This window comes from Vicugna pacos, chromosome 17 (assembly GCF_048564905.1).
Source record: "Vicugna pacos chromosome 17, VicPac4, whole genome shotgun sequence".
NCBI classification, from domain to species: Eukaryota; Metazoa; Chordata; class Mammalia; order Artiodactyla; family Camelidae; genus Vicugna; species Vicugna pacos.
Genome location: NC_133003.1, coordinates 34,181,538 through 34,205,424, shown reverse-complemented (window position 1 = coordinate 34,205,424; position 23,887 = coordinate 34,181,538). Strand labels below are relative to the sequence as shown.

The 23,887-nt window shown below is 42.7% G+C and overlaps 1 protein-coding gene across 17 annotated transcripts in view; it reads left to right on the top strand.

Moving 5' to 3' along the window:
* MAGI1 (membrane associated guanylate kinase, WW and PDZ domain containing 1) overlaps positions 1 to 23,887 on the top strand; it is a 574,222-nt gene that overhangs the window by 523,981 nt on the left and 26,354 nt on the right. For 12 of the 17 annotated variants that reach the window (XM_015236779.3, XM_015236773.3, XM_015236768.3 and 9 more), the window contains 3 exons: positions 7,595 to 7,626; positions 17,191 to 17,407; positions 21,017 to 21,100. In XM_015236779.3, the coding sequence (XP_015092265.2) occupies positions 7,595 to 7,626; positions 17,191 to 17,407; positions 21,017 to 21,100 (333 nt within the window). The remainder of the gene's footprint in view (positions 1 to 7,594; positions 7,627 to 17,190; positions 17,408 to 21,016; positions 21,101 to 23,887) is intronic. The other 5 variants (XM_006196468.4, XM_072941631.1, XM_072941630.1 and 2 more) reach the window with 1 other exon arrangement.

Sequence of the window (23,887 nt, the reverse complement as noted above, 5' to 3'; positions counted from 1 at the left end):
AAGTCCAACCTTCTCCTTAAATTATGATGGCCGTAATATTTCATAATAACCATTATGAGGTTCCCCAAAGGAAAGAATGTCTTCATCTTTTTGGAGACATTCAGTCTGAAGCTCCTCTTCTTGGCAGCTGGTATCATATTTGCATTGAAAAATTATACTGCAGGGTTGATAATGGTATTGGGCCAGAGGAAAGAGGAAACAAAAAATCAAACATGTCTAAATTAGAATCATTTTTCACTTTCTTTTATGGATACAACTTTGTGAAAGATTGTGTTTGTAAGGTCCTTCTGTGGAAATGTACTCTAGTGTAAACTTGGCCTTGAGTTTATGCTGGCAAACTAATTTAGTTTAGGGAAAAAAAAAACCTTAAAAGAAGGTCATCACCAGTATTCAATCAAGCATCATTTATTGCATGTTGCCCCCAATCCCAGGACTCTTCAGTGTCCCTTGTCCTTTCTGCCCCCTTCTTCACTTTGGCTAAGCTTTCTTTTCCCATGCTCTCAATAGCAATGGCGCACCCTTCCTTCATGGCCCTTAGCACTGACCATACTGAATTATAATTGTTGCTTTGCTTCTTTCTTTTTTAAGACAGACTGTGAACTCATCCAGGTCAGGGCCGTGTCTGATTTACCTTTATCTCTTCAGTCATGCTTTGCTGGGCACATGGCAGGGCTCAGTAAGCTTGCATGGATGGGTAGGCACCCTCCTCATGATTCAGGTCACGGCTCCGATACTCTCTCTTCAAGAAAGATGTGCTTGGCTACCAAGTATAAAGTGGCGGTGAATCCCAAGCACTGCCTGTTCCAGGATCCTGCTTCATTTTCATCACCAAAGTTATGACTCTGAAGTTATTTGCAAAGTTGTCTATTCTGTCTTCCAAAGAATGTGAGCGCTGTGAAAGCAGCCCTTTGGGAGTTCTGTTCACTGCTTTATTTCATTCCAGCTCTTGGCACATAGTAGGTCCTTACTTAGCCCAGTTTGCTTAAATGAGTGAGTGCGTTTTTCCTAATTTCCTTCCTGCCCTTGGTGGCAAAAAGTTAAGGCTGACTCCACCCACTTTTTTCACCTTCTGAACTGTCTTTATTAGCATTTCACTGGTAAGGTGAAGGCAGTTTAAATTTATTTCATGGCTTATATATTATGTATTAAAATAAACAAAAAACTAATGGACAGAGAATGGTACAGATGGCTTTTTTAAGAAAGGTTACTGGCCATTAATTGTTTAGAGCCACGAGTTTGCAGTCAAATAAATATCAATTCTTCAGTGCCGGGGCAATCACAGATTTTTCTCCCTGTTTTTCCTGCCCCCCTTCCCATCTTTACCTCATTGATCTCTCAGTATTTGAGCCATCATCATACTGCTCCCTCCTCCCCAGTAAAAGCATTCCCTGCTAGGTTCAGAATTTTTCATACTGCAGCATTTTTACTGATAAGTATTAGTGTTCTGGTGTGTTCCTGAACGCAGTATCTCTCCTCAGATTTCCTTTAGCTGTACCCTTTAGATCTGCTCAAGAAAGGGGAAGCAAGCCACTTTTCCCTTTCTCCTTAATCCTTCTCTTGGTCCCCTCTATTTGTAGATAAAATATTTTACACATATTGTTCTTACTAGAGGCACAAACTGAGCTGAAGTGACCGTCACCCTGGGGATTGCTGCTAACACCATAGCCACGTGCTTGGACAAGGTTTAACCTGAGGGTTGTCGACCTCAATAGAATGGGTTTCTCAGAGTCCCCAGTCAAGGTTTCAGAGGCTGTATTGAATTTGTATGCCGTATTGAATCGTGTGCTTCTGTGCAACTCTGCTCGAGACAGGCTCTAACAGCTTTTTATCCCATTTTCAATCAAGGCCATGGCCCAGTAATTAAGTAGCACAGACACTTGAGTCGAAATGGCAGTTCACTGAGCCAAGAGAGAGCTAGAACAAACTCTGTTATTCTTTAGTCTAACACTGCACTACAGCCAGTAAGTCCATCCCATTGTCCAAGCATCCTCCGTATGGCTGCATTGTTCAATAATGCTCACCTGTGTGTGGTTATAGCTAGATTGTATGTAAAATCTTGGAAAATACCGAAAAGAAAAATATGAGTCACCTATTCATCCTAGCATTCAGAAACAGTATTTTAATACATTTTCCTCTAGTCTTTGGGTGTATGATGCATGTGTGTGTGTGTGTGTGTGTGTGTGTGTGTGTGTTTGTGAGATACATACATCATACACATAGATCTATTTCTTAACAATGAATTTCTATTCTATGGCAGTTTTTAATCAGTTTTTCTTGTCTTTTTCCCATGTCACTAAATGTTCTTGTTTTTATAATCCATTTTTAACGGATTCATAATTTTTCATCTTACTGATATAACAATATGTTTACTCATTCCTCTGTTCTTGGAAGTTCTGATTGTTTTCACTTTGTCTCCTTTAAATAATGCTGTGTTGAGCATCTTTTTATATACATTTGTGTGAAACTCTCTGATTACTCCTTTAATACAAACTCGTAATGATGAGTTTCCTGGGTTAAAGTCTGCTCTAATTTTTGAGTCCTGCATTTAGGATTAGGCACTGATAGGTGCAGAATAAGAGAGAAGGCTAGTAGTGTGTGAGATGAAAATGTGCTTGAAGTAGTCTTACCCTCTGGAATCTAAGTCTAGCCCCATACCAAGTTCTCACAGTCTCCCTCTTGGGGCTTTCAGTGGGCTCTGTGAACGCTCTCTCAATCTCTCTCTTTCTCTCTCTCTAAATATATGTATAAGTTCCCTGCTCCTTGCACATGGCATTACCTGATTGAGCAGCAGTCCACTTGTTAATGCAGCGTTCTGCTGGGCAGGCCTCTAAAGAATCCCATGTGTCAGATGCCATGTGGATTAGCGAGTGTTGGGTGTTTGAATGCTAAGGAAGAAACCAAATGTTTACATTAAAATGCTCCAATCTAGAGACCAAGTGCAAAGGGAAATGAATATCCCAGTGGGAAAAAAAAAGGGGAAATTGATGACATAGTACTTTTTTTTTATTATTTGTAGATATACTTTGCATTTGACAGTGATTTTAGGATTCATCCCTTCAAAGCCCTTGGCACGATTTTTCTTGATTCTTTCAGCTGGTGAGGTTGGTTGACATTGTCCCTTCCTTTAAACCTGGAGGAAATTGGGTCCAAGGAAGTCCAATCTCTTTCCCAGCGTCTCAGGTTTTGTTCATCTCGGTGCCCCAGTGGCAGCGATTGGCTTCTGTTTGGCTTCCCCTGACAGCCCAGCTGAGCTATCTGGTATCTCTCCTTTTTCCATTAAGTCAGTAGGACAAACACAAGTCTTAATCTCAACATGATGCTTAAAGAAACTCTATATGTATATATTCATTTTGGGAAAAAGTAAGCAACTCTTGGAGGACATAGAGGTCAGTGATGGCTCTAGAGATTTAAAAGCACAATAAAATGTTCTGAAATTTGCTGCGTTTGTCTTACGTAAAGAGGCATTGTAGACTTCTGTTTATTGTGAAATCTGTATGTATATGTGTGTGTATGTTCATTAATAAATGAAGCTTTTCTTGTTGCAGAAGATACTAAAATAGGTAATAAAGTTCCCCCATGATCCCATGAGCAGCAAAACACACAGTTTTGCTGTGTAACATTCTCGGCTTTGTTTCCAAATGCTTACGTGTTCTGTTGAATTTTTACTTTTTTCGTATAAACTTTTGTGTCCAACCATTATAAAATTTTACCAAGAATAACATTTGCCATTTAGTTCTATGAGAATATGTTTAGTAGCTTAGTTTATGGCCTTGATATTTAAAAGGAAAGAGATTCCTCCTCTTCATGTTAATTGGTCTGATCCCAGCCACCAGCAGAGAAATTACCGTTTGTTTTCTCCAGAGGGACACCTTTTTCATCAGGAACTTGAGAAATTCAGGTCCCAAGCTGTTCTCACTTCTGTAGATCACACTTAGGCTCACACTTGGAAGGTGCACTTTCCCGTGAAAGTTTCCTGGGACCCCTTTGAAGTAGCATTTGCCACCTTCCAGGCTTTCAGAGCAGATGGTTCTCTCCAGGGATTTCTTCCCCCAGTTCCCCTTCCTTGCCCTGAAGGGAGCAGGCTGTTTCTGCCCAGTATGCTCGTATGTAATCCATGATACAAGCTCTACAACACAAGCTTCCCGCTGCCACTTGGCACACACAGTGCGCATTTGTCCTGGGGAAGACCAGGGACGTGCCGTCAGGTGTGGGATTGTGCTGTTCTCTGTCGCCCGTCCAGTGGGGATGGCCCGCAGTCCACCCTAGCCAGACGAGAGCCACCTCCTGTGATTTCTCAGTCTTGGAGAATTCTCCCAAACAGTGATCTCTTTGGAGTGGTTTCCGTTAGGTCTGCCCGGCTGTTTCCAGTCCATCTGAATAGCTTTGGCTGAAATAAATTATAAATTGTCATCAGGAACTTGGTGCCAGCATTCATATTCATTAGATTTTAAGATTTAATGACTAGATGGGCCTAAAACAAATCTTTGACTTCTTCTTCTTCTTCTTCTTCTTTTTTTTTTTCATGTTGTCAAGTGGAGTCTCTTGGTTTCTGACTTTTTAAATACTAATCTGTGGCCACTTTTGGCTCCTGTCAATGGTGTGGCTTTTTTTTAAAAAAGAAGGGTTTTTGGCACCTAGCCAGCAAAGAGGAACAGATTCCTCTTTAAATGAAAAGAAGCTGTTCTTCCTTGTTGTAAAATGCAGCTTGTCAGTTGAGCCTGGAACTTTTGGAATGTTCCATGGACGGCTGCTTCAGAGGAAACAGACTATAACTGGTTACCCCATAAGCTTTAGAACAGTTTATTCTGTACAATTAAGGGAAGGGCCATTCATTAAGTAATGTTTATTTTTTAATTAGTATTTTCTGGCCTCGGCAAGATGCGAATGTGGTATTCTTGAAAAAACTCTAGATTGAGGCCAGAGTCTGTTCAAACGAGTCCATGCGATCCCTGCCCCTTCTTTCCCCACCGGAAATATTTCAATTACCTGTTTCATGTTGACAGTCATGGAAGGTGGATGTGTCTGAGCGTGCTGAACACCTGTCTGCTGTACCCGCCCATCTACCTCATCCTGTTCTCATTCATGGATACCATCCATACTGTTACCCATAGAGACAGCTCATGCCTTTTAACTCTGCAGATGTCTAAGGGATGACCAACCTATGAAGTTTATTTAGAACTTAAAGTCATTGCCAGGTTCCCTTTATACCAATAGTACTGCGTTGAGAATCCTGTTACCTCTGTAACCTTTAAATGTGTGTGCGAGTGTTAACATTTTGATAGCAAATTTAAAACGCCCTTTATTGTATATATGAAAATCTTAAGCAATTGGAAATTTAAGATGATCAGAGTTTTATAAATGATTAACAGAGCGTGGATTGAAGTCATTTTCCTCCTAACAAGTTAGAGATTCTTTAAAAATTGTTGTATTGGAAGCCTAGGAGAAATCAAGATTAGTAAAAGCCCACTGCAGTGAAGTGTTACTCCAATTAACTAAGAAGTTCAGTCTGAATTAGAGAAAAATCTGTATTTAAAGATGGACTATTATCCCATGTTGAAATGTACACAGTGACCCACCCTAATATAACTTGATAAAATTCCTTAAGGGAATCACATTAATGAACAAATAAAGGTACCAAATACTTATTTTTAGGAAAAATGACACCTCTGAATTGCTCAACACAGTTAGTCTCGTCTCTAGACAGAATATTTCCCCTACAGTGTTTTTTTGCATTTTAACATGCTAGGCAAATGATTTGTCCTAGTTGGAGTAAGATAACCACAACGACTTCTTTTTTTCCTAAGTGGTGTAAATTAGCAAAGGAAGCTAAAAAAGGATTGACATTTGAGGGCCGAGGTAGGAGGCTTTTAAACATTTTGTCTGTTCAGTTATCACAACCATCTTGTGCAAATGAGCCTGAATCTTTCCATTTCATAAACTGAGAAACTGAGGCACAGAAGGCTTCAGAACAACTCGATGAAGGTTGTCTATCGGAGTTCGCAAGACCTGAAAGTAATGATCCTCTTTCTGCTGTATCATAGTTGCCTTAAATGGGGTCCTCAGACCTTCTGCGTCAGAATCTCCTGAAATGTTCATACTGCAGATTCCTGGGATGCTCAGGGTGGGTCCTGGGATTCTGCATTGATGAGAAGCTGCCACCTTCTCCTTAGGCACTGTGAAGTCTAAGAGCCACTGTCCCAGATCGTGGTGACCTCCTTTTGGTGATGTGATGAGCTGTGCCGGAGGAGAGGACGAGTGGTCCCTGTCACACGTCTCTTGCAATCGGCACATTAGCAGTGCTCCTCTGGGTGGCTTCCCCTTCGTCACCCCACTCTGTTGCCTCCTGTTACTCACACTGAACTAAACACAGCTGCTGGTTTAACAAGTCACTTCCAAGTTGAAATCATCACTACCCAGAGATCATTTCCTAAAAAAGGTTGAAATTTCCAGTGCAGAATCATCAGATCCCAATCCATCAGGTCCTGGATTGTGCCTACTATATGTGGAACCTGCTTTTGCATTCTTATGTTTGCTCAAACCAAAAATTAAAAAAAAAAAATGAGAAGGCAGCTTGCAGAAATGATTACTTTTAAAACACCGATAAATGTTTTTGTTTTCCTTTCCAGCCCTCCTTTGCTATGCTCCTTTGGTGGCCGATTTCCCATAAGTCTGCCCCTAACGGCTGCAGACTTTTCTAGAAGTGAGATCAGCGGTCCCTTCCAGGTCTCATCCTCTCACCAAAGACAGGGTGTTGGGAGAGCCAGCTAGGTTCAAGGAGCACTTTTTTCCTCCTCTGCCTTTCACTGTCTCCATTATTCTCTTTTTTTCTCTCAGCTCTGTGAAATTTCTCTTTTTCACTCCCCAACGACCTGCTTTTGAGGGGCGAGTCCCAGAAAACTGAATAGGCGTGTGCTTGGATGAGTGACATGTGGAGAGGTGTGATTGTGATTTGGAGGGGGTCCTAGACCAACTTGGATCTATGTTCTGTGTTGGCAGAAGAGTGTCTCTCTGTTTTGGTGCTCAGCTCATCCAAATAAAGAAAGCATTTCCTCTCCTAAAAGGCAGAGGGGAAAAAAAAGAGAGAAAGAAAAGACCAAAAAAAAAAAAAAAAAAAGAAAAGAAAAAGAAAAAAAATAATCTTAACCATGTACTTCTCTGAAGCTAAATATACACCCCCTTCCTCTGTCGTGATTGGTCCGTTTCAATTGACAAGTGGATCGTATGGAAAGGAAATATCCTGGACTTAATTGTAAGTTAAGTCTCTCTTAATCCAGAAGAGCATTTGAGATTCTGTCCAAGTGTTCAATTTCCCAGGCCGCTGAGGTCTGTGAATTTCTTTTCCCAGCCTCCAGGCTGCTGCAGTACAAGTCAGCATAGCTAATGCAGATAGATCTCCTGCCTCTCGCTCTCCTCCTCCCTCTGCTTTGATTCGATATGAACAGCCTGGTAACTCCGATGCTGGGGAGAAATCTGACATAACTCTGCAGATGGCTAGGTTGCCATGAAACACCTGGGGATTGTTCTTTAAGGAAAAGGTAACGTTCATATGCTAATGATTTCTTTCCCCCTTCCCTTCTTGTTGCATTTTTTCCAGGGCTGCCAGTTCCCAAGAAGAGCCCAAAGTCGGTAAGGACTTGTCAGTTACTTGATGATTGTTTTGGGGGGTGGGGTTGGGGGGCTGGTGGTGGGAAGGGACGCTGTCTGGCTGGACTTGACTAAATGTGTTTTAGAGTGGATGGAGGAGACAGCCAGGGCTCATTTTATTAAGTTCGGAGGATCCGTTTGGTATAGAAGGTATTGGGGTTTGTCTTTTAACTGTCTAGTGATTTGTAGGCAGTCTGCAGGAGCCTGGATAACGAATGCATGTTTGGAATCTTCTCCATATAAATGCATCACAACTCTCATTTGAATGCATGACTTTCTTAGATGATTTAACTTGATACAAATGCTATTGTTTCTTTTGGGAGGAGGGAAAAAGAAAAAAAAAAACACCTACCTGCTTACTGGGTAGCATTGCTCTCAACTGGTGTTTCCAGCCATTCACATGGATAGATTCTCTCCCTAAGCTTTCTTATACATTGGATGATGAATTATTTAAAAAATTGAAAGCCTGAAGGTTTACGGAAGCATTGCTCTGCCCTGTATATATGTCCGTGCTCACATGGAAGATGCCCCAGCACTAAGAGTAAGACATTTCTCTTGCTGTGGAAATGTCCTTTGTTGTTTTGCCAGCTTTTAGCGGCATTATGCTGCAGGTATAGGATTCTTTAAAAAAAAAAAATCAATGTTATGCTGTCCTTTCTAATGTGGTTTCCTGAAGATGCATTACCTAGTTGACATGTTAGCTAATAGCTTAGAGGCTTTAATGTTTTGCTTGGTTTTGGTGAGCTTCTACTCCCGGGGCACTGACAACAAATTAAAATGCTACTTAAAAACTCAAAATCTGAAATTCCGATGCCTGTGGAATTGATCCGGGTAAAAGAAGCTTCCCAAATTATTAACATTAGGATGAAGAGGGGTGTATTTCCCTGTGGCTTAGAATATGAGGGCACGGGAAAATTGATAGCCTTCTGCCATCCAGGGATAGAAAGCCTTTAAAACTTTGCAGCTTAAGGTGCTGCAGCCGAATTCTTTCCACCTGTCTCCAAGCTTGGCCGCGAGAGGCAGAAGAGAAGTTTATTCTGGAGATGAGAGAGGGAGCTGCCTGCATTCTTAAGCCCCGCTCCTAAGTTCTCCAAAGAGAAAAACCTGCAATAATTGATGTGATTCCAGTGAAACATAGTGCCATGGTGATGGGGACATGTGACTTCGGGGCTGCTTCTCCTGTCATTTTGTGTTAATGTCCAGGCTGAAGAGTGCTGGTAGGTGTCTGCATTGGAACCACAGAGATGCCAAAGCCTGTGAGAGAGAGAGTGTGTGTGTACAGGCATGCATATGTGTCTTCCATCCCTGGGTCATAGTTAGAAACCTATTCAGCCTTCAGAAAAAATAGCAGCAAATCTGTAAGGTATGTCACATGAGCTTGAGTTAGCAGGACTCGTCCTTTTTTCTGCCCCACCCCCCGAGCCTGCTACGTGATGCAGACTTATTTTACACACTCCACATGGAATGGAGTCTTGACAAGGAGCACACTGGGGGAGATGGAGCAGTTTTGCACAGGCAGCATGGTATCAGGTAGCAAGGTGTTCTGTTTTGTTTTGCATCCCCTTTAAACTTGCTATGCAAAAGGATTTTTGTAGCTTCATTTGCATCTCTTCTCCCCTGAAGTGTTTTGGAATTCCCTGCTGAACTCAAAGGGTATCAAACAGGTACAGAGCCTGTATTCACCAAGTCAGTTAAGAGAATTCCCTGTGACTGTTTATTTTTGTGGAAGCCATGTCATTAGCGAGCCGCAAGCCAATTACTCAGGCTGCATTCCTAGGAAGAAAGCTCTCTTAACTGCTTTGCCCACAGTCTGCTGGCTCTTAATTACCACAAGCTAAGAGACTGGTGTATTGCTGGGTTAGAAACGAACAAGCCCCTGGCTTGGGGCTTGTCCTTTGCTGGCTTCTCTGCCAGGACAGGGATGATGGTTTTCACAGCATTGCTGGCACACTCTGGCAGCTGCCGTACAAAATTTGGGGGCTATCAGCCAAGGTCTGCTGTTGCCGGTAGAGCTTCACTCGCATCTGTGATCAGTGGGACTTCTGCACAGGTGGATTGAGAGCAGCTTCCCTTGCCCAGTCTGAATTTTGATGAAGTCCTGCCAGAGAGACAGATGATGATGGAATTTTTTGGTAGGGTCACAGGGAATCCACGCGGAAGCCAGATGTTGTGGTTCCAGAAAGCCGTTCACATAAAGACAGATAGGGTCAGCTCTGCTGGCCGCAGAATGGAGCACACACTGCTGAAGCCTGGGTTGTGATACGCTGAGTTACCAGCAGCCCAGAGAAGATGCTGCCTTCACCCAGGACCGTGTGTTTTCTTTATTCTTAGAAGTTCCCAACACTGTTGGCTTACTCATGTGACTGACAGCTTCCTTTGCCCTGGTACCCTTTTTTTTTTTTCTATAAATGTTTTCAATAATTCAGTAGTTGGGAAAAGCCCAGAAGGACTTCTCTTTTTGATCTGATTTCCCCTTCTTGATAGCCTCTATAACTTACCCTTAATAAGCAATTTCACCTACTAGATTTAGTTTAAATGTTAAATTGATGGTTGATATCCTCGTGGGAGGTGATGGCTGTCTTCATAAAATGTTACTAATTGAATGCCTAGACGTCCCTAACATCGGGGATTTTTTTTTTTTTTAACCAAATGGCAGGGACGAAAATAAGACATACCTGCTGTCAGGTTCTAGGCCTCACTGGGAAAGTTGATTGTGGGGCCCAGTTTAATCATCCTGACTGGAAACTTGTTCAGTGAAGACTCTTGGTCTAAATCACACAGAAGGACTTTGTGTGTGAGGATTGAAAACTCTAAATATCACACCAAACCCTGAACTTAAAGTCACTATTCACCTGTTTTCTCACTAGTTGAATTCCCAACTGATACTTCCTTTTCACCCTTCTTTCATCTGTCCATCTGTCCATGTATCCTCTCATCCATCCATCCATCCATCCATTCAGCAGGTTGGTGTTGAGAAAGTGTTAAAGTGTCAGGTTTGGTGTGAGGCACTGGAAATGCCTTTCTTCTTGGAGCTGACAAATGATTTATTGATTGCTGCTTTCACAAAAAGGATCCATTGTCACACATCACCAAAACTTTTTATGCATTTGTTCCATCAACAAACATTTAGTGAGTATCTCCTGTATCCCAGACCCAATACTCGTCTACAACAGGAACTAAAACAGAACACATTCATGCCCTCCCAGAACTGGGGGGAGACAAATGACCACATAAACAAGGCACATCCACACAGACCTCCCCCATGGGGCCTCCAGTGTGATGAGCATATGTTTTCAAAAGGTAACAAAGCAGAAATATAACGCAGAACCAAGGACACACATACTGAAAATCATTCAGCTCTTAATTATAATGACCTAAGGGAAGTCGCCATAAAAAGGACCCAAGATTGAATCAGATGCTGTGATGCAGCCATGGAATTATTTCAAGTTCCCCAGCAGCCTATGCAACGTAGGGAACCACAGTATTTACTTAGTTTTTATTTTCAGATTAAAAACAGCATAAAGTGTTCACGAAGGAGACAGCATTTTCCCAGCGACTACAAAACGTCTTATGTAAAGTTTTCTCAGAGGGGACACCCAATGATGGGCGGGGAAATCTCTTAAGCAAATGCAGCAAAGTGAAAGGTAGCAACGGGGACAGGTTTTTGTTCCATTGCCCTCTGTGCCTCACCCCTGGAAGGGATGCTGAGGACATAGACAGCTAGTCACTAAAAAATACGGCGGACAGATCACTTAGTGTACACAGTGAGTGACCCTGACCTGAATCCTCCTGAATGCTGCCTCTTAAACCCTCCCGGTGGCCTTAGCACCCCAGTGCCACTTGTCCCAGAACCAGGGCGATAACACCATCCACCAAAGCTCCAAGCTACAGGGAGAAGCAGCGAGAGTCGTGGATGGGAGAAGGATTATGGTTACTGGAGTCAGTCTCGTTGCCTGCCTCTGCACACAGCAGCCATACCCTCAGCCCTTTGAAGCCCAGGAAACAGACTTTGCCGTTGTAGTAGATTCCATGAAAACATCCAGTTTGAGCTTAAAATTCATTTTCACATCCAATCAATACCTTCCTTTTCTTCTCCATTAACTCCTCTTTTTTGCCTTTTGGGAAGAAATCGTTTGACTGAGACCCATACATGCTAAAAGAAAGAGACAAAAATGAAGGACCGTCCTCTGCTTTGGCTTGTTTCTGAGACTGATTTTCATGCAACCTCCAATGACATTGGCCTGATACCTCATCAGCACTTGGAGTTTTTCCTGTTGTCCACGTACATCGCTGCAGTGGCCTTCAGCCTTGGCAGATACGTGAACTGTAAATAATTTTGCTTTAAAATGAATCAATTTGTCATTTTTAAGCCATATGAATTCTTTTCATCATTTAAGCTCCTAAGTGCTGCCTGTATTCATTTGTTCTTCCAAGCAAATATTTTCAGCTCACTTTATAAGTACGTCCATTTTGAAATCATTCTGGGAAATACTAATGAGCTGATTTTTTCCCCACCATTTCCATTTATAGAGTCCGTTGCATCTTCCCAGTTTCCCTGGCCTGTCGATAATAAGGAAATCATCTGTTTTAGGGAGGTTGGTATAGATTTATGTTAAAAGGTCCTCTGACACAGGTTCACAGCTTGTGTGTGGCCAAGGACTTCTGTGGAGTTTTCACAACTGAACCCATTTCTTTCTTCCTAGTTGGTCCTGATTTGCTATTCAGAAATTTTAAAAAATCTTGCTTCAAAACTATCTGCATAGTGAAAACAGCTAGTGTTGGAATTATTCATCTCAATATGTGGTGTTCCTTTCCAACCATTTTTTCAAGCTGGAGACCTGGAGGTGGAGGTCTGTGCTTCCAAGATCTCTTCCTTTCCCCCTTCCCTCCCCCTTACCCTCCTTCTCTCCGCACCCCCCTTCCTTTTCTTCTCCCTTGGTCCCCTTCCCTCCTCCTCCCCTCCCCTCCCCCTTCCTTTGGCCCCTCCCCATTCACTTCCTTCTCTCCCCAATTCAGCCTTTCAGAATTGCCTATCAAATATGGCACCAAACTGTCCTTTGACTTGACTTGTCCCTCTCCTTTGTCACTGCTTTTCCCCTTGGTACCAGCTACCCTGGGTCCCTCAGACAGTCTGCATAGTAGCCTCTGGACTGGCTCTTGGCTTTTACTCCCACCCCCACCACCCTTTTCAGCAGCCAGTAGCCAGGCCAAACTTCCTGGAAGTAAGCGGGCTCCTGGCCCACCCACCCTTGCTTTGAAGTCATGAATGGATTCCTCCTCCCCTGAACTAAAAAAAATTTTTTTTTGATGAGTGGCAGTTTTGGGGTTTTTTTTTTTTTTAAACATTTTTTTATTGAGTTATAATCATTTTACAATGCGTCAAATTTCAGTGTAGAGCACAGTTTTGCAGTTATACTTGAACATATATATATTCATTGTCACATTTTTTTTCTCTGCGCCTGAACTAAGAATTGAAACCCAAACTCCTTGCTCCACAAAGCCCTTGCATTTTGGGGTCTCCAAGTTCATCTCAGCCTCCTGGCTCCCCTGTTGTGACACACTCATCTCCTCCCTGTTCTTCAAACAGTCCAAGCTCAGTTTTGCTTTGCAGACACAGCACTTGCTGCTTCCATTAATGAAATGTTCTTCCAGAGGCCTCTCCTACCTACTTATCTAAAGGACATTACAGTATATTGTCCTCAGTCTTTTATGATTATTGGATTAATATCTATCTACACACGTACACAAACACACACTCCTGGATACACAGGTATAAATTCTAAGTGCTCGGGTACCATCTCTTTCTCGCTGAGACATTGTATCTTTCAGAATCGGGCTCACAGAAGGTGATCTGTATGCTTTATTGGATGAAGGAATAAATATATTACAGGTACCTCCTTAAGAGGGGCTGCCCTGGGTGGTCTGTCATTAGTATTCTGGGAGCTTGCTCCATCCACGTTCTCAGTACGTAACAGACTCGAAGTGCATCTTGAACCTCAAATGCTTATCTTCAGGCCAGTTTCTCACCTAGAAAAATGAAGTGATAGACAGCCACCTTAGATGCACGTCAGAGCCTGTGTGAGCACTAGTTCAGATGTGGATTTGTCCTCCTGCCCCAAGTCTTTGGAGACGTGATTCAGATTGCTGAAGAGGCGTGCAAGGTGACTTTAATTTGAGAGATATATAAACATGGCTTTTCTCCTGGACAGTTCTGGACTCTGACCAAACAAAAGACAATGTCATAGCTAACTAGACGATAAAAAGGCATATTTTGAACTTTCCACACACACACAGAGCATAACTTCACAAAGGGCCTAGGTGCCAAGGTATTACACACACAATGCATCTTCAAATTAAGTTGTTTTCATAATTGAACTTGAGAAGAAACATCAAGCGAGGTTAAATCTTATCAGGGAAAAATCCAACAAGCTTCCAGATGCTTGTGTATTTAGCCCGTGAGGGTGAGTCAGAAGATGCCATTTAGTGATAGCATTTGTGGTGGCATAGTTTTTAGAAGATCTTCCCAGGATGCTGCTTGCCTTTCATTTTCCAAATTTAGGGACAAGGCTTAGACGGCATTAAAAGGGAAAGGAGGGGTGCAGTTTGATGGAGAAACAGTTTTGCAAACTCATTCTGTATGGTAGCTGTCATTTGGTGATAAATTGGACCTCAATGTGTTGTTTTTTGGGGAGGGGAGAAAAGGTGAGAAAATTTTTTTTAATGGCCCCAGGTATTTCTCGTAAACGTCATTTGCATTTGCACAGTCTGGTTTTGGCGAAGCCGTCTCTTCAGTTAAACTCAAGGTTTCCAGGTCCTCCATGTCAGATTTGTTACACTGGGACAGCCACCGCAGTCTTGGAAACCCGTGAGGTGATGTACAGAATCAGTGTGCGTGTCTTTGCGGGTGTGTGTGTATAAAAGCATGTGTGCATTCTCTGCTGGAGGAAGGTCCAGACTCTCTTAGTGGGTCAGGGTTGTCAGAAAGCTGTTTCTCCTGTTCAGGAAGAGGCAGTGATTGGAAGAGGTTAAATTTGGAGAGGTTACAGAGTAAGCCCAGGAAAGGAAGAAGAAGAGAGGTGTGGCGTTTCCCTCAGGGGATCCTGCAGCAATGGACCAACCCCACATCCAGCATTTGCTCCTCGCTTGAAAAACCAGGAGAGGGTGGGCGCTTGAAGGGAGGGGCACAACTCTCAGGGTGAATCCAGAGGTCCTTAATCTATTGCACTATTTGCTTTTACTTGTAAAATATCTTTTTCCTCCTTCCAAGAAGAGAGCAGAAACAAAGCACTACCACAGTGTAAAAAAATAGAAACTAATAGTCTCATTAATTTTCCTTTCCAAGGTTCATTTCAAAATGAAAATAGCTTTGCATTTTGTCTTGATTATACAAAGCATTCTCTTTACGTTGTAAAAATAAGAAGTAGGCAGTACAGGAACATATAAGAGACGGGACAACCCACCCGAAATCCAACTTGTTTCTCTGTCTGCTGGGGTGTGTGCACACCCGACATGGGCTGACACCCCACATGCTTGTTTATAACAGGGACCCTTGTAAAGATCACAGTAGGGAGGCACGCAAATTCCCACGCACAGGGAAGGGGGTGTGGGGACTGTATGCATCATTAACACTTTTCTGCATCTGAAAATCTTCAGCATGTCTCCAGGGGAAGCACAAGGCAGGTACTGACTTTCTCGGGGCTGAAATGGGAGAGCTGGTCCCGAGGGCCGAATTCACTTTGGTGAGGGGGTGGGACGCTTTTGGAAGTTGGCAGAACCAGGTTCTCTCCCAAGTCTTTGGAATACTGATGCATCCAGGTCGGAGCTGAGCACGTTGTCTTCAAAAGGGAACAATGGGGACATGGGGGTGAAGGTGATGGTGTGTCCTTGCCCAAAGGTCCATGTGTTTCCTGACACCTTTCCCAGAGTGCGTTGTCCCCTTGAGTCTGAGTTAATTGAGCTTTCTCGTACATTCTTACCAAGACCTCTTTGCTGGGTTAGCATATGGCCCTCATATTTCTCCCACAAGCACACCAAGCATAATTTCAAATGGTCTCTTGGTCTTTGCTAAATGCATGCCCAGTTTTCCTCAACTTTGAATCTTCACTGAAACCTATATTCAGAGCTGTAATCTGTAAAAGTCAGGGATGGTGAAGTTTGTGTCCTCCTTGGCCTTTCTTCAGATTTCAAAGCAAGGACTAGAGGGAGGGGGAGTAGAGAGGCCTGAGAAATGAATGAAAGGGACCTGAGAAACGTCCATCAAGTTGGGGAATGGAAGATGGAGGCCACCTGAGGAGAGAGCAAGGAAGAACCATTGTGCTAAGACTGATTGTTAAGACCCAGGGCAAGAATTTGATGCTTTTAAAGAACTTGAGGGAACTGGAATGTCTGAGTCACGAATCTTATAAACTAAAAACTCCTAAGCTCTGCAGGACCTGTAAGAGAGGTTGGCAGTGTCCAGTTATGATGCTCTGAGGTCGATAAATGTAGTGACGTGGCATCTGTTGTGTGAGAGACAGGAGTCTAGGATTTTTATTGTGAACGGGGGAAAACTAAACACCTGGGCTTACCACATCTTTTTTATCGGAGAAAGTAAGAGCTGAAATGTTTCATGTTTTCCCCCTCCAGTATTTTTCCTTCCACTAGATTTTGTTTTACATTCAGTTGCCCTTCAGACCAAGAGCATCTCAAAAAATGGGAAGGGTCTTTTGCTGAGCAGGTTTTCAGGATCAGGAGCCTGCTTATTGCATTGGAATTCAGATGAAACTCTTTCCTTTTGGCTGCTACTCGGACTTTGGACAAGTTGCAGATCTGAGAAGGCTGACCCCCTGAGGTCAACACATATATAAAAATGGATCTCAGTTTTCAACCAACAGTAGTGTCAGGAGATCAAGAGGTGAAATGTGAGGCCTCAAAAATTGATTCGCTAAGAATTATGAAAGCTCTTCAGATAATAGTTATGTATATACTTAGAAGTACAAGGGCACATCAATCTTAGATGTGATTCTTTAAAGATCTGATTCCTGTTTCTTACAGGCTACAAGGACTGATGGTAAATCCTTAGATAGAAGTTGAATATTTTATTAATGAAAGATGGAAGATGTGGGGTCCCAAGGAGCATTTTTAGCCCTGATTGTGGATTCCTTTTGGATATGATAGCCTTCTATTCAAACCACTCATGGTATTTGGTGCCGCATGTTTTGTTTCAAAATGAAGATGTTAAAACAGATACAGCTTGTAATAAGCGAGCCCAGTGTCTTAGCGGAGAACCTGTGATGCAAATTGGATTTGTTTTCTGCTCCAGCCCAGAAAGCCGCCGGGTTTGTGATTATATGCTTCCATCTGGCCCGCCCCTCTGTCTGTCTGCCAGTCTCCTGGGGATGTACTGCCTTCAGCAGGAGCTGGGCGAAGGGGGAAGCCAAAATGTTGCTGATGTGTCTATGTACATGTGCAAACAAGTGCCCAACAAAGACAGGCTGATGGAAAGCACCCACTCGGGGAACCAATAATAACCTTCTCCTCTGGCCCCTCTCACTCGCTTCCTTTCAGCAACCCCTGGAAAGGAAGGACAGCCAGAACAGTTCGCAGCACAGTGTTTCCAGCCACCGAAGCCTGCACACGGCCTCCCCCGGCCACGGCCCGCAGGTGCTGCCCGAGTACCCACCCGCAGACGCCCCGGCTCCCGATCAGACCGACGGCGCGGGGCAGAAAAAACCAGATCCTTTTAAAATCTGGGCGCAGTCCAGGAGCATGTATGAAAACCGACGTGAGTAGCACCCGGGCGCTTGTCTTCCCCAGATCCCGCCGCCGGCCTCCAACTTTCTCTTGAGGCTTATTGAGAATAGATTTTCAGAGTGTAAACCAGAGAGAGGTGACTCCAGGTGAGAGGTGAAAACGTCTCAGAGCAGCGTTCGAACCTGCTGGATATTCGCGGAGCCTCTGTTAGGTCCTCAGTTTGGGGAAGGGTAGATATGGACGGTCATCAGATGAAGGGTCTGGGTAAAAACTGATTTTATTTTTCCTTTTTGTTAAAAGAAGTGGCAGATCAGAGCTGTGGCCTCATTAATTCTTCCCTGCATGGAGATGGTGGCCGGCTCTGAGCACCTGTCTTCTGAAACAGCTCTGATACACAGTTGAACATAAATCTGATTGGTTTGCATGGCAGGAGTAATGAGAAGAAATTAAGTGCTTTCTTAGTGGTCTCCTGGTTTTTTAAGGATAGTGGTAATTTCTTTTTTTAACCATTATCAGTCTTTCTAAACATTCCCCTTAAAAAGGAAAAAAAAAAAGTAGTGAGTGCTTTGTGCTTTAATTATTTATACCGTGGTTGAGCATGTTCCTTTGACTTTACCTTTTCAATAAATATGAGCTAGTGATGTCATACCTGGTAACTTTCTGGCTCTTATAAATGGAAAAGGCCCTTAATGTTTAATTTTTTTACTTTTTATGATGAAATGGTTGCCAAAGACTATTCACCATGAATAACATTCATTTATCTTACCATTCCCGAAGTTCTTAAAATGCTTTCATCTTAGGGGATGCAAATAGGCCCTGTTTGGGGGTGGGGGGGTGCTGTTATTCTTAGTGACGTTTTCTCATGAGGATGCATGGTCACGATGAACAGGTATGAAGTCCATGCTCCTCCTTGTGTTCTCTTTTTGTCCTGGGACAGGAGAGAACGTCTAATGAGGGAGGAGGCCGGGTTTGGTGAAGGGTCTGATGGAAACTGGAAGAGAGCAGAGAATCATTCTCACCCTCTTCTTGGTTGTAGTCCCTTCATCAGTGGTTACTTTTGTAGCCACAGCTGTGCTTCTCTCTCAGCAAAGCCCCCTGGAGAATCCAGGCACAGAGGTGGTGGGAGGTGTGGGAAGTGCTCCTGCCTCCCGCCCACCCGCTCGGACTTGGCCATGAAGCATTTCCTTTGCTGGCCGACGTAACTCCTCTCTGATCCAAACAAAACAGGGGAGCGAGGCCAGCATCCCCACCAGAGGAGAGCTGGCCACACTACGGGTGAAAGTCAGCACTTTGGGGACACAAGGCACATCTGGGGTCTTGCTGAGTATCAAATTCTAGGAAGTCACTCAGGGGGCCCCCTGGTCCTTTCCCCCTTCAAGGGAGAGAGATCATTGCCTCCAGATTATAATGGTGCGTGGAATTCTGCAGGCTGTTTGGGCTAAGGGTTCACTATGTCAGGAAAAGCCCGATCATTTGAGAAGGGATTTATTTAGGAAGACCCCAGAGTACGCCTGACCCTTGGCGAGAGGAGATGCAGTTCCCCGGGAGCATCCTTGTAAGCAGGCGTTGCTAAGCCGGTGTTACTAAGCGTCTATTCTCCCTGTGTCCTCTCACTAACCGTAGTGATTTCACTGGAGAAACACTTTCCAAAGCGGAATGTTTTCATGTTCCATTCACATTTCTCTCTAACCACGGGGCTCCTCGAATCAATGGCCCAACTCCAGTTGATGTGGAAATACTGCTTTATTGACCGCGCCCCTGCTTCCCTCAGTGGAGTACATGCTGATGACTGAGTTTCCATGGATGAATCTTTTCATGACAAAGTAAACCATGTTCTGAAGGGCCGGCGGGGGCCGCACGGATCGACGCTTCTGATGCACCCAGTGAATAGGGGCTTACAGCTCAGGGGCCGTTTTTACCTTGACAGAAGCAGTATTTCTTCAGAACTTGGTACTGAATCCAATTTTTTGGAAAGTTTTCACCAGAGGGGAAAAAAAAGCATCAAATGAGAGTCAGACTGAAATATCTGGATTAGCACCAGGGTGGGTCTCCACTTTCTCTAACATCTAAGGAGGAGGACCTGGCAGCACAAATGAGAATCCATTTTTTGGCGATTGGAGGCTCTGTAATTGAGTGATGGCAGCAACCTAATAGATGTGAAAATTCACATAGGTTTCCTCCTCACAGTAAACGAGGACCATGGTAGGACTTTTCTCTCCAATGGTGATTGTTCCATATCCATCAATGGTTTTCTTTGCTTCACAGTACCTACAAATGAACCTATGCCAATCTTGTCTTTTAATCAGTATTTCGCTTTATCCCATCAGTCTCTGCCATTCCCTTAGGCTATTTTTTTTAACCTTGTCTTTTGAAAAAAAAAAATGCAGCCTGTAGTCTGGTTAGGAATGATTCCCTGCCCGACCCCTCAAGGCATATTAAAATGAGCAGAGTACTCCAGGGAAAACAGGAGAGCTGAAGTCAGCAATAGCACCTTCATTGTACCCTCAACTTCTCCCCGTTTTTTGGGGGTGGGGAGGAAATATATTTTCCTTGCATTTCATTTCATTGTGAAGATTCTTAACATAGTCTCCGATCCAACTCTTTCACGTGGTCTAGATGCTGTGCAAAAATAACAAATTCTCGATACGGCCATCTGTCGAGACAGGAGTGTCTGAATGAATCAAGACGAAGTACAGATGTGCTCATAAATCCCTCTGAAGAACTCAAAGGACACATGAGAGTCCTTTAGAAGCCACTTTGCCTGTTTTGTGTTTTCTGTAGATAACAAGCCAGTGGTGCCCATCCTTAAGAAATGACAGTGATGTTGTCTCATTCATTAACTGTTAAGGAAGAACAGCTCGTATCCACTAGTGTTGCCTACAAAAGAAAGTCTGAAGCTTTTGGCAGTTGAAACTTTGCCTGTTGATAAAATAGTCGGGAAAGAAAAAATGACAAAGCTGTCCTATTAACCACAGCTGTCCCTCGAGAGCGACGTGCTTATGGATCTGGAATTGGGGAGCGGCTCCTTTATCACAGTGAATTTGAGGAGCTGAGCTGTGCATCTAGATTTTAAGAGCTGTTATGACAGTTCTTATTTGGTGTTTGTTCAGCTCTTGGCCAGATCTGATGATTTGTGTCAGTAAATAAAAGACTATTCTGCCTGAACTGCCTAGAATTCATCCGAATAGGTATTAGCCCAAGAATTAATCCCATCAGGAACTTGACACTACTTTAAATAAACATAGGAGTGTGGCAGTGACAGAAGTATGCTCTAAGTTTTTTTTTTTTTCCTTCAAAAGGGAAAAAGGGTTTAGACAAATCTAAAGTTCATGACACGCTTCAAACAAGGTCATACAAGAATGTGTACTTCGGGGTGTAATTAAATAGGAAGAGTCTAAGATGGTAATGGAAATTCTCAAACGGTACAGTTTTAAATTCTAGCTTTTTGACAAGAAAAGTACCATAAAAAAAAAAAAGAGGGAAAAAAGAATCAAACCATAGTCTTTTAAAATCCACAGCAGCCTTGACCTTTACTGTGAAAGCTTAACTGCACATTTCTTATCAATCAAAACTAAATTAAAGTGAACTAAGAGAAAGCACATACATTAAGCTTTGCAAAATTGTGAAATTAATATTCCAGCTATGTCACCTTCGCCTGCATCGGGATTGAGCAAGGGTGAAAGAGAGAAAGAAATCAATTCCACGAATTTTGGAGAATGTCAGAGTAAGGATTCACTGAAAACTTTCATTTCTCCATTATTATTCATCCTGTTTGATGTTCCCATTGGTTTGGGGGGCTGGGGAGAAACTCAGAAAAGGGAGGGAAATAAGAAAGATGCCATGAACCGAAGTGTTTGAGGCATTCTTCTTAACCAAGCAAAGACAAGATGAAATAAAAAATGGTGGGCATGTTCGGCCAAGTCTGCCAATGTGTTGTGTCTGTTGTAATGAAGTCACCAGGATGGTTTTCCAAAACCCTGGTGACTCCATCCTTTCTAATTATCAAAGGAAGTCTTTTGACTGCTTCTTGGAGTCGTTAGTGGAATTACCAAAGGAAATTAGCTGTTCAAATGTCCCCTATGCAAGGGCCTAGAAATGAACAAAGCTGGACAAGATTCTCTTAGCTCTTTTTGATTTAGTCTCACTTCAAAAAACAAAAAGTGATAGTAATATCAGAAAGATGGCTCTACCTCACTGCCTCCTAGAAACTTAATTTTAATAAAATCTGCCTGAAATAGAGAAGAGAACAAAAAACATTTTGGGGGAGTAGTTTAGAAACTTTAGTGCCCTTGGGAAGAAGTGGCAGCAGAGGACAAAGAAGGGAAAAATCATTCTATAAACCTGTAATATGTTTCAGTACTGATTGATGACCAAAGTTGTATATTTGGGCAGATGGTGTTTGGTCAGTAGAAGAATATAATTATCAAAATGCCACAGTTCAAAGGCCAAAAGACTTTCTTTGTAACGTGTCTGTGTGTTGCTGTATTGTGTTTGTGCGTGTTTTCGTAAAAGGCTCATCACTGACGTCTTCTGTATCCTGTCATTGGGCATCTTCCTTTCAACAGGAAGCTCTTTAAATAAAATTACTATTTGCTTATTGATTCTCAGAGAAACAAATTTTTTTCCAATGGACTGCACTGTATGATAAGCCTAGATCTGGTGGCCACAACTGCCCAAACCATGGTGGCTTACCCCTCAGTGGGCAATAATAAGGCAGAAACTTGCTACATTTGATGTCACTGTAGGATGGGCACGTGTTCCTATATTAATTGATGCTGAGAAAAAATTGGTCTGGGCTGGAGGTCTCCACAGAGGTCCTTTCCTTGTTCACAGACAGGCACAGCGGATTTAAAGCAAACTCAGCCAAGAACCGAGTGCTGGCTGGAAAGCACTCGGGGTCTATTTGGGTGATAATCCTCCTGCTTGAGTGAACCGAAGACAGAGACGCAACTTGATTTAATTTGTTGTTTCAATGAGGCTATTACAGCAAATACCCTTTAGCCAGCTACTCAGACAGAAAGAAAATATTGTTACCTTAGCGTGCTCAAGAAAATATCATTCTCAAATTGTGCTTCTGGGCGTCCTATGATGTAGCTTAACTCCACGTTCCATGGCATCTTACAGCTTAGCCTCAGCAATTATAATCAGAAAGTGCTGGATTAGAAGCACCAGTTAAAGCACAGCATTAAGATAGCTCAGGCAGAAATATTGGATTCAGACTCCTCTGACTTGGACTCACCTGTTCATTTAGTTTCTTCTCTCTTAGTGTATTCATTCACTATACATTTTAAGCTTATGGGTGAATCCTGAAAAGGGAACATCTCTCGGCAGCTTGAAATCTAAACAACCACTTTCTTCTTCCCTGTCCCATTGTACAAAATCAGAGAAGATGGGAATTAAATTCTTAGACCAATATGGTCCTTCAGCCTCAAAGCCAATGAATTAAATAAACCCAGAAAGTCTGCAAAACAACATTTGAAAATCTCCTGTAGGATTCATGGCCGCTAAATTACATTTTCTCCCCTTAAATGAAAGATTTGTCATTTTACAGATGATAAAATGCACTAGTTATACATTAAAATATTAAGTAAGAATTAAGTGGAAATTACCCTTTTTTAATTCCCTTAGTTAAGTAACAGAGTGGTATATAGAACAATTTCATGTACAGTAAGCATGTTCTTAGGGAAATTACTTTTCTGTAAAAAAAAAAATGAGATTTTCATTTTAAAGCTCTGGACTATCACAGGGCTTTTAAAGTAAAAAAAATAATCATGTTATTGGGTAATAAATTAATACTTAAAATGTTGAAACATTAGAGGCACATTGTGGAGTAAGGCACTCATATTAACAATGAAATATAGTTCCCTGACATAGAACAATTTTACTGTCACCATTGATCTTAAGGATATGGAAGGCTGGATATTTTTTGGTAATAGTAGTAAAGAGGAAATTTTGTAAATTTGGAAATGTTAAGATGTTTGAGAGTAATAAAATGGTCTAACAAGTCATATTATTAGCTTTGCTAGTCTTCATTACTTTAAAGGCAAAAAGTGATTTTTTTTTTAATGGAAAACACTCATTACCTCAAGCTGTTTTCTTTCATCTCCTAGTTGATGACATCAGGTACTTAACAGGTCTTCTGATCCTCGGAGTAGCCTCCGCACAAGAGGTCACTCTGACTTAGCCTGCACTCCTTCCTCAGGCACAGGCACCCACCGTGTGCCGCGCGCGATGATGTGAATTTATTTAAATTCCCAGGGAATTTAACCAGGGAGAGTGGTGAGTGTCACTTCAGCCTTAGTCAGGGATAATGGCTTGGGTTTGATTAGGAGTTATCAAACAGTGACTAGTCCTTTGAAAAAAACTTCAGGCTCAATGACTGGTCCCACTGTTTCCTTTCGCCCAGTGTCCTCTGTTACTTCACCTGTCCAGATCATCTGTGTTGGAAAGCTTTCGTCTGCACAAGCACCATCGGTGCTGGTCCTGTAACTGTGTCCACCTCAGGACTCGG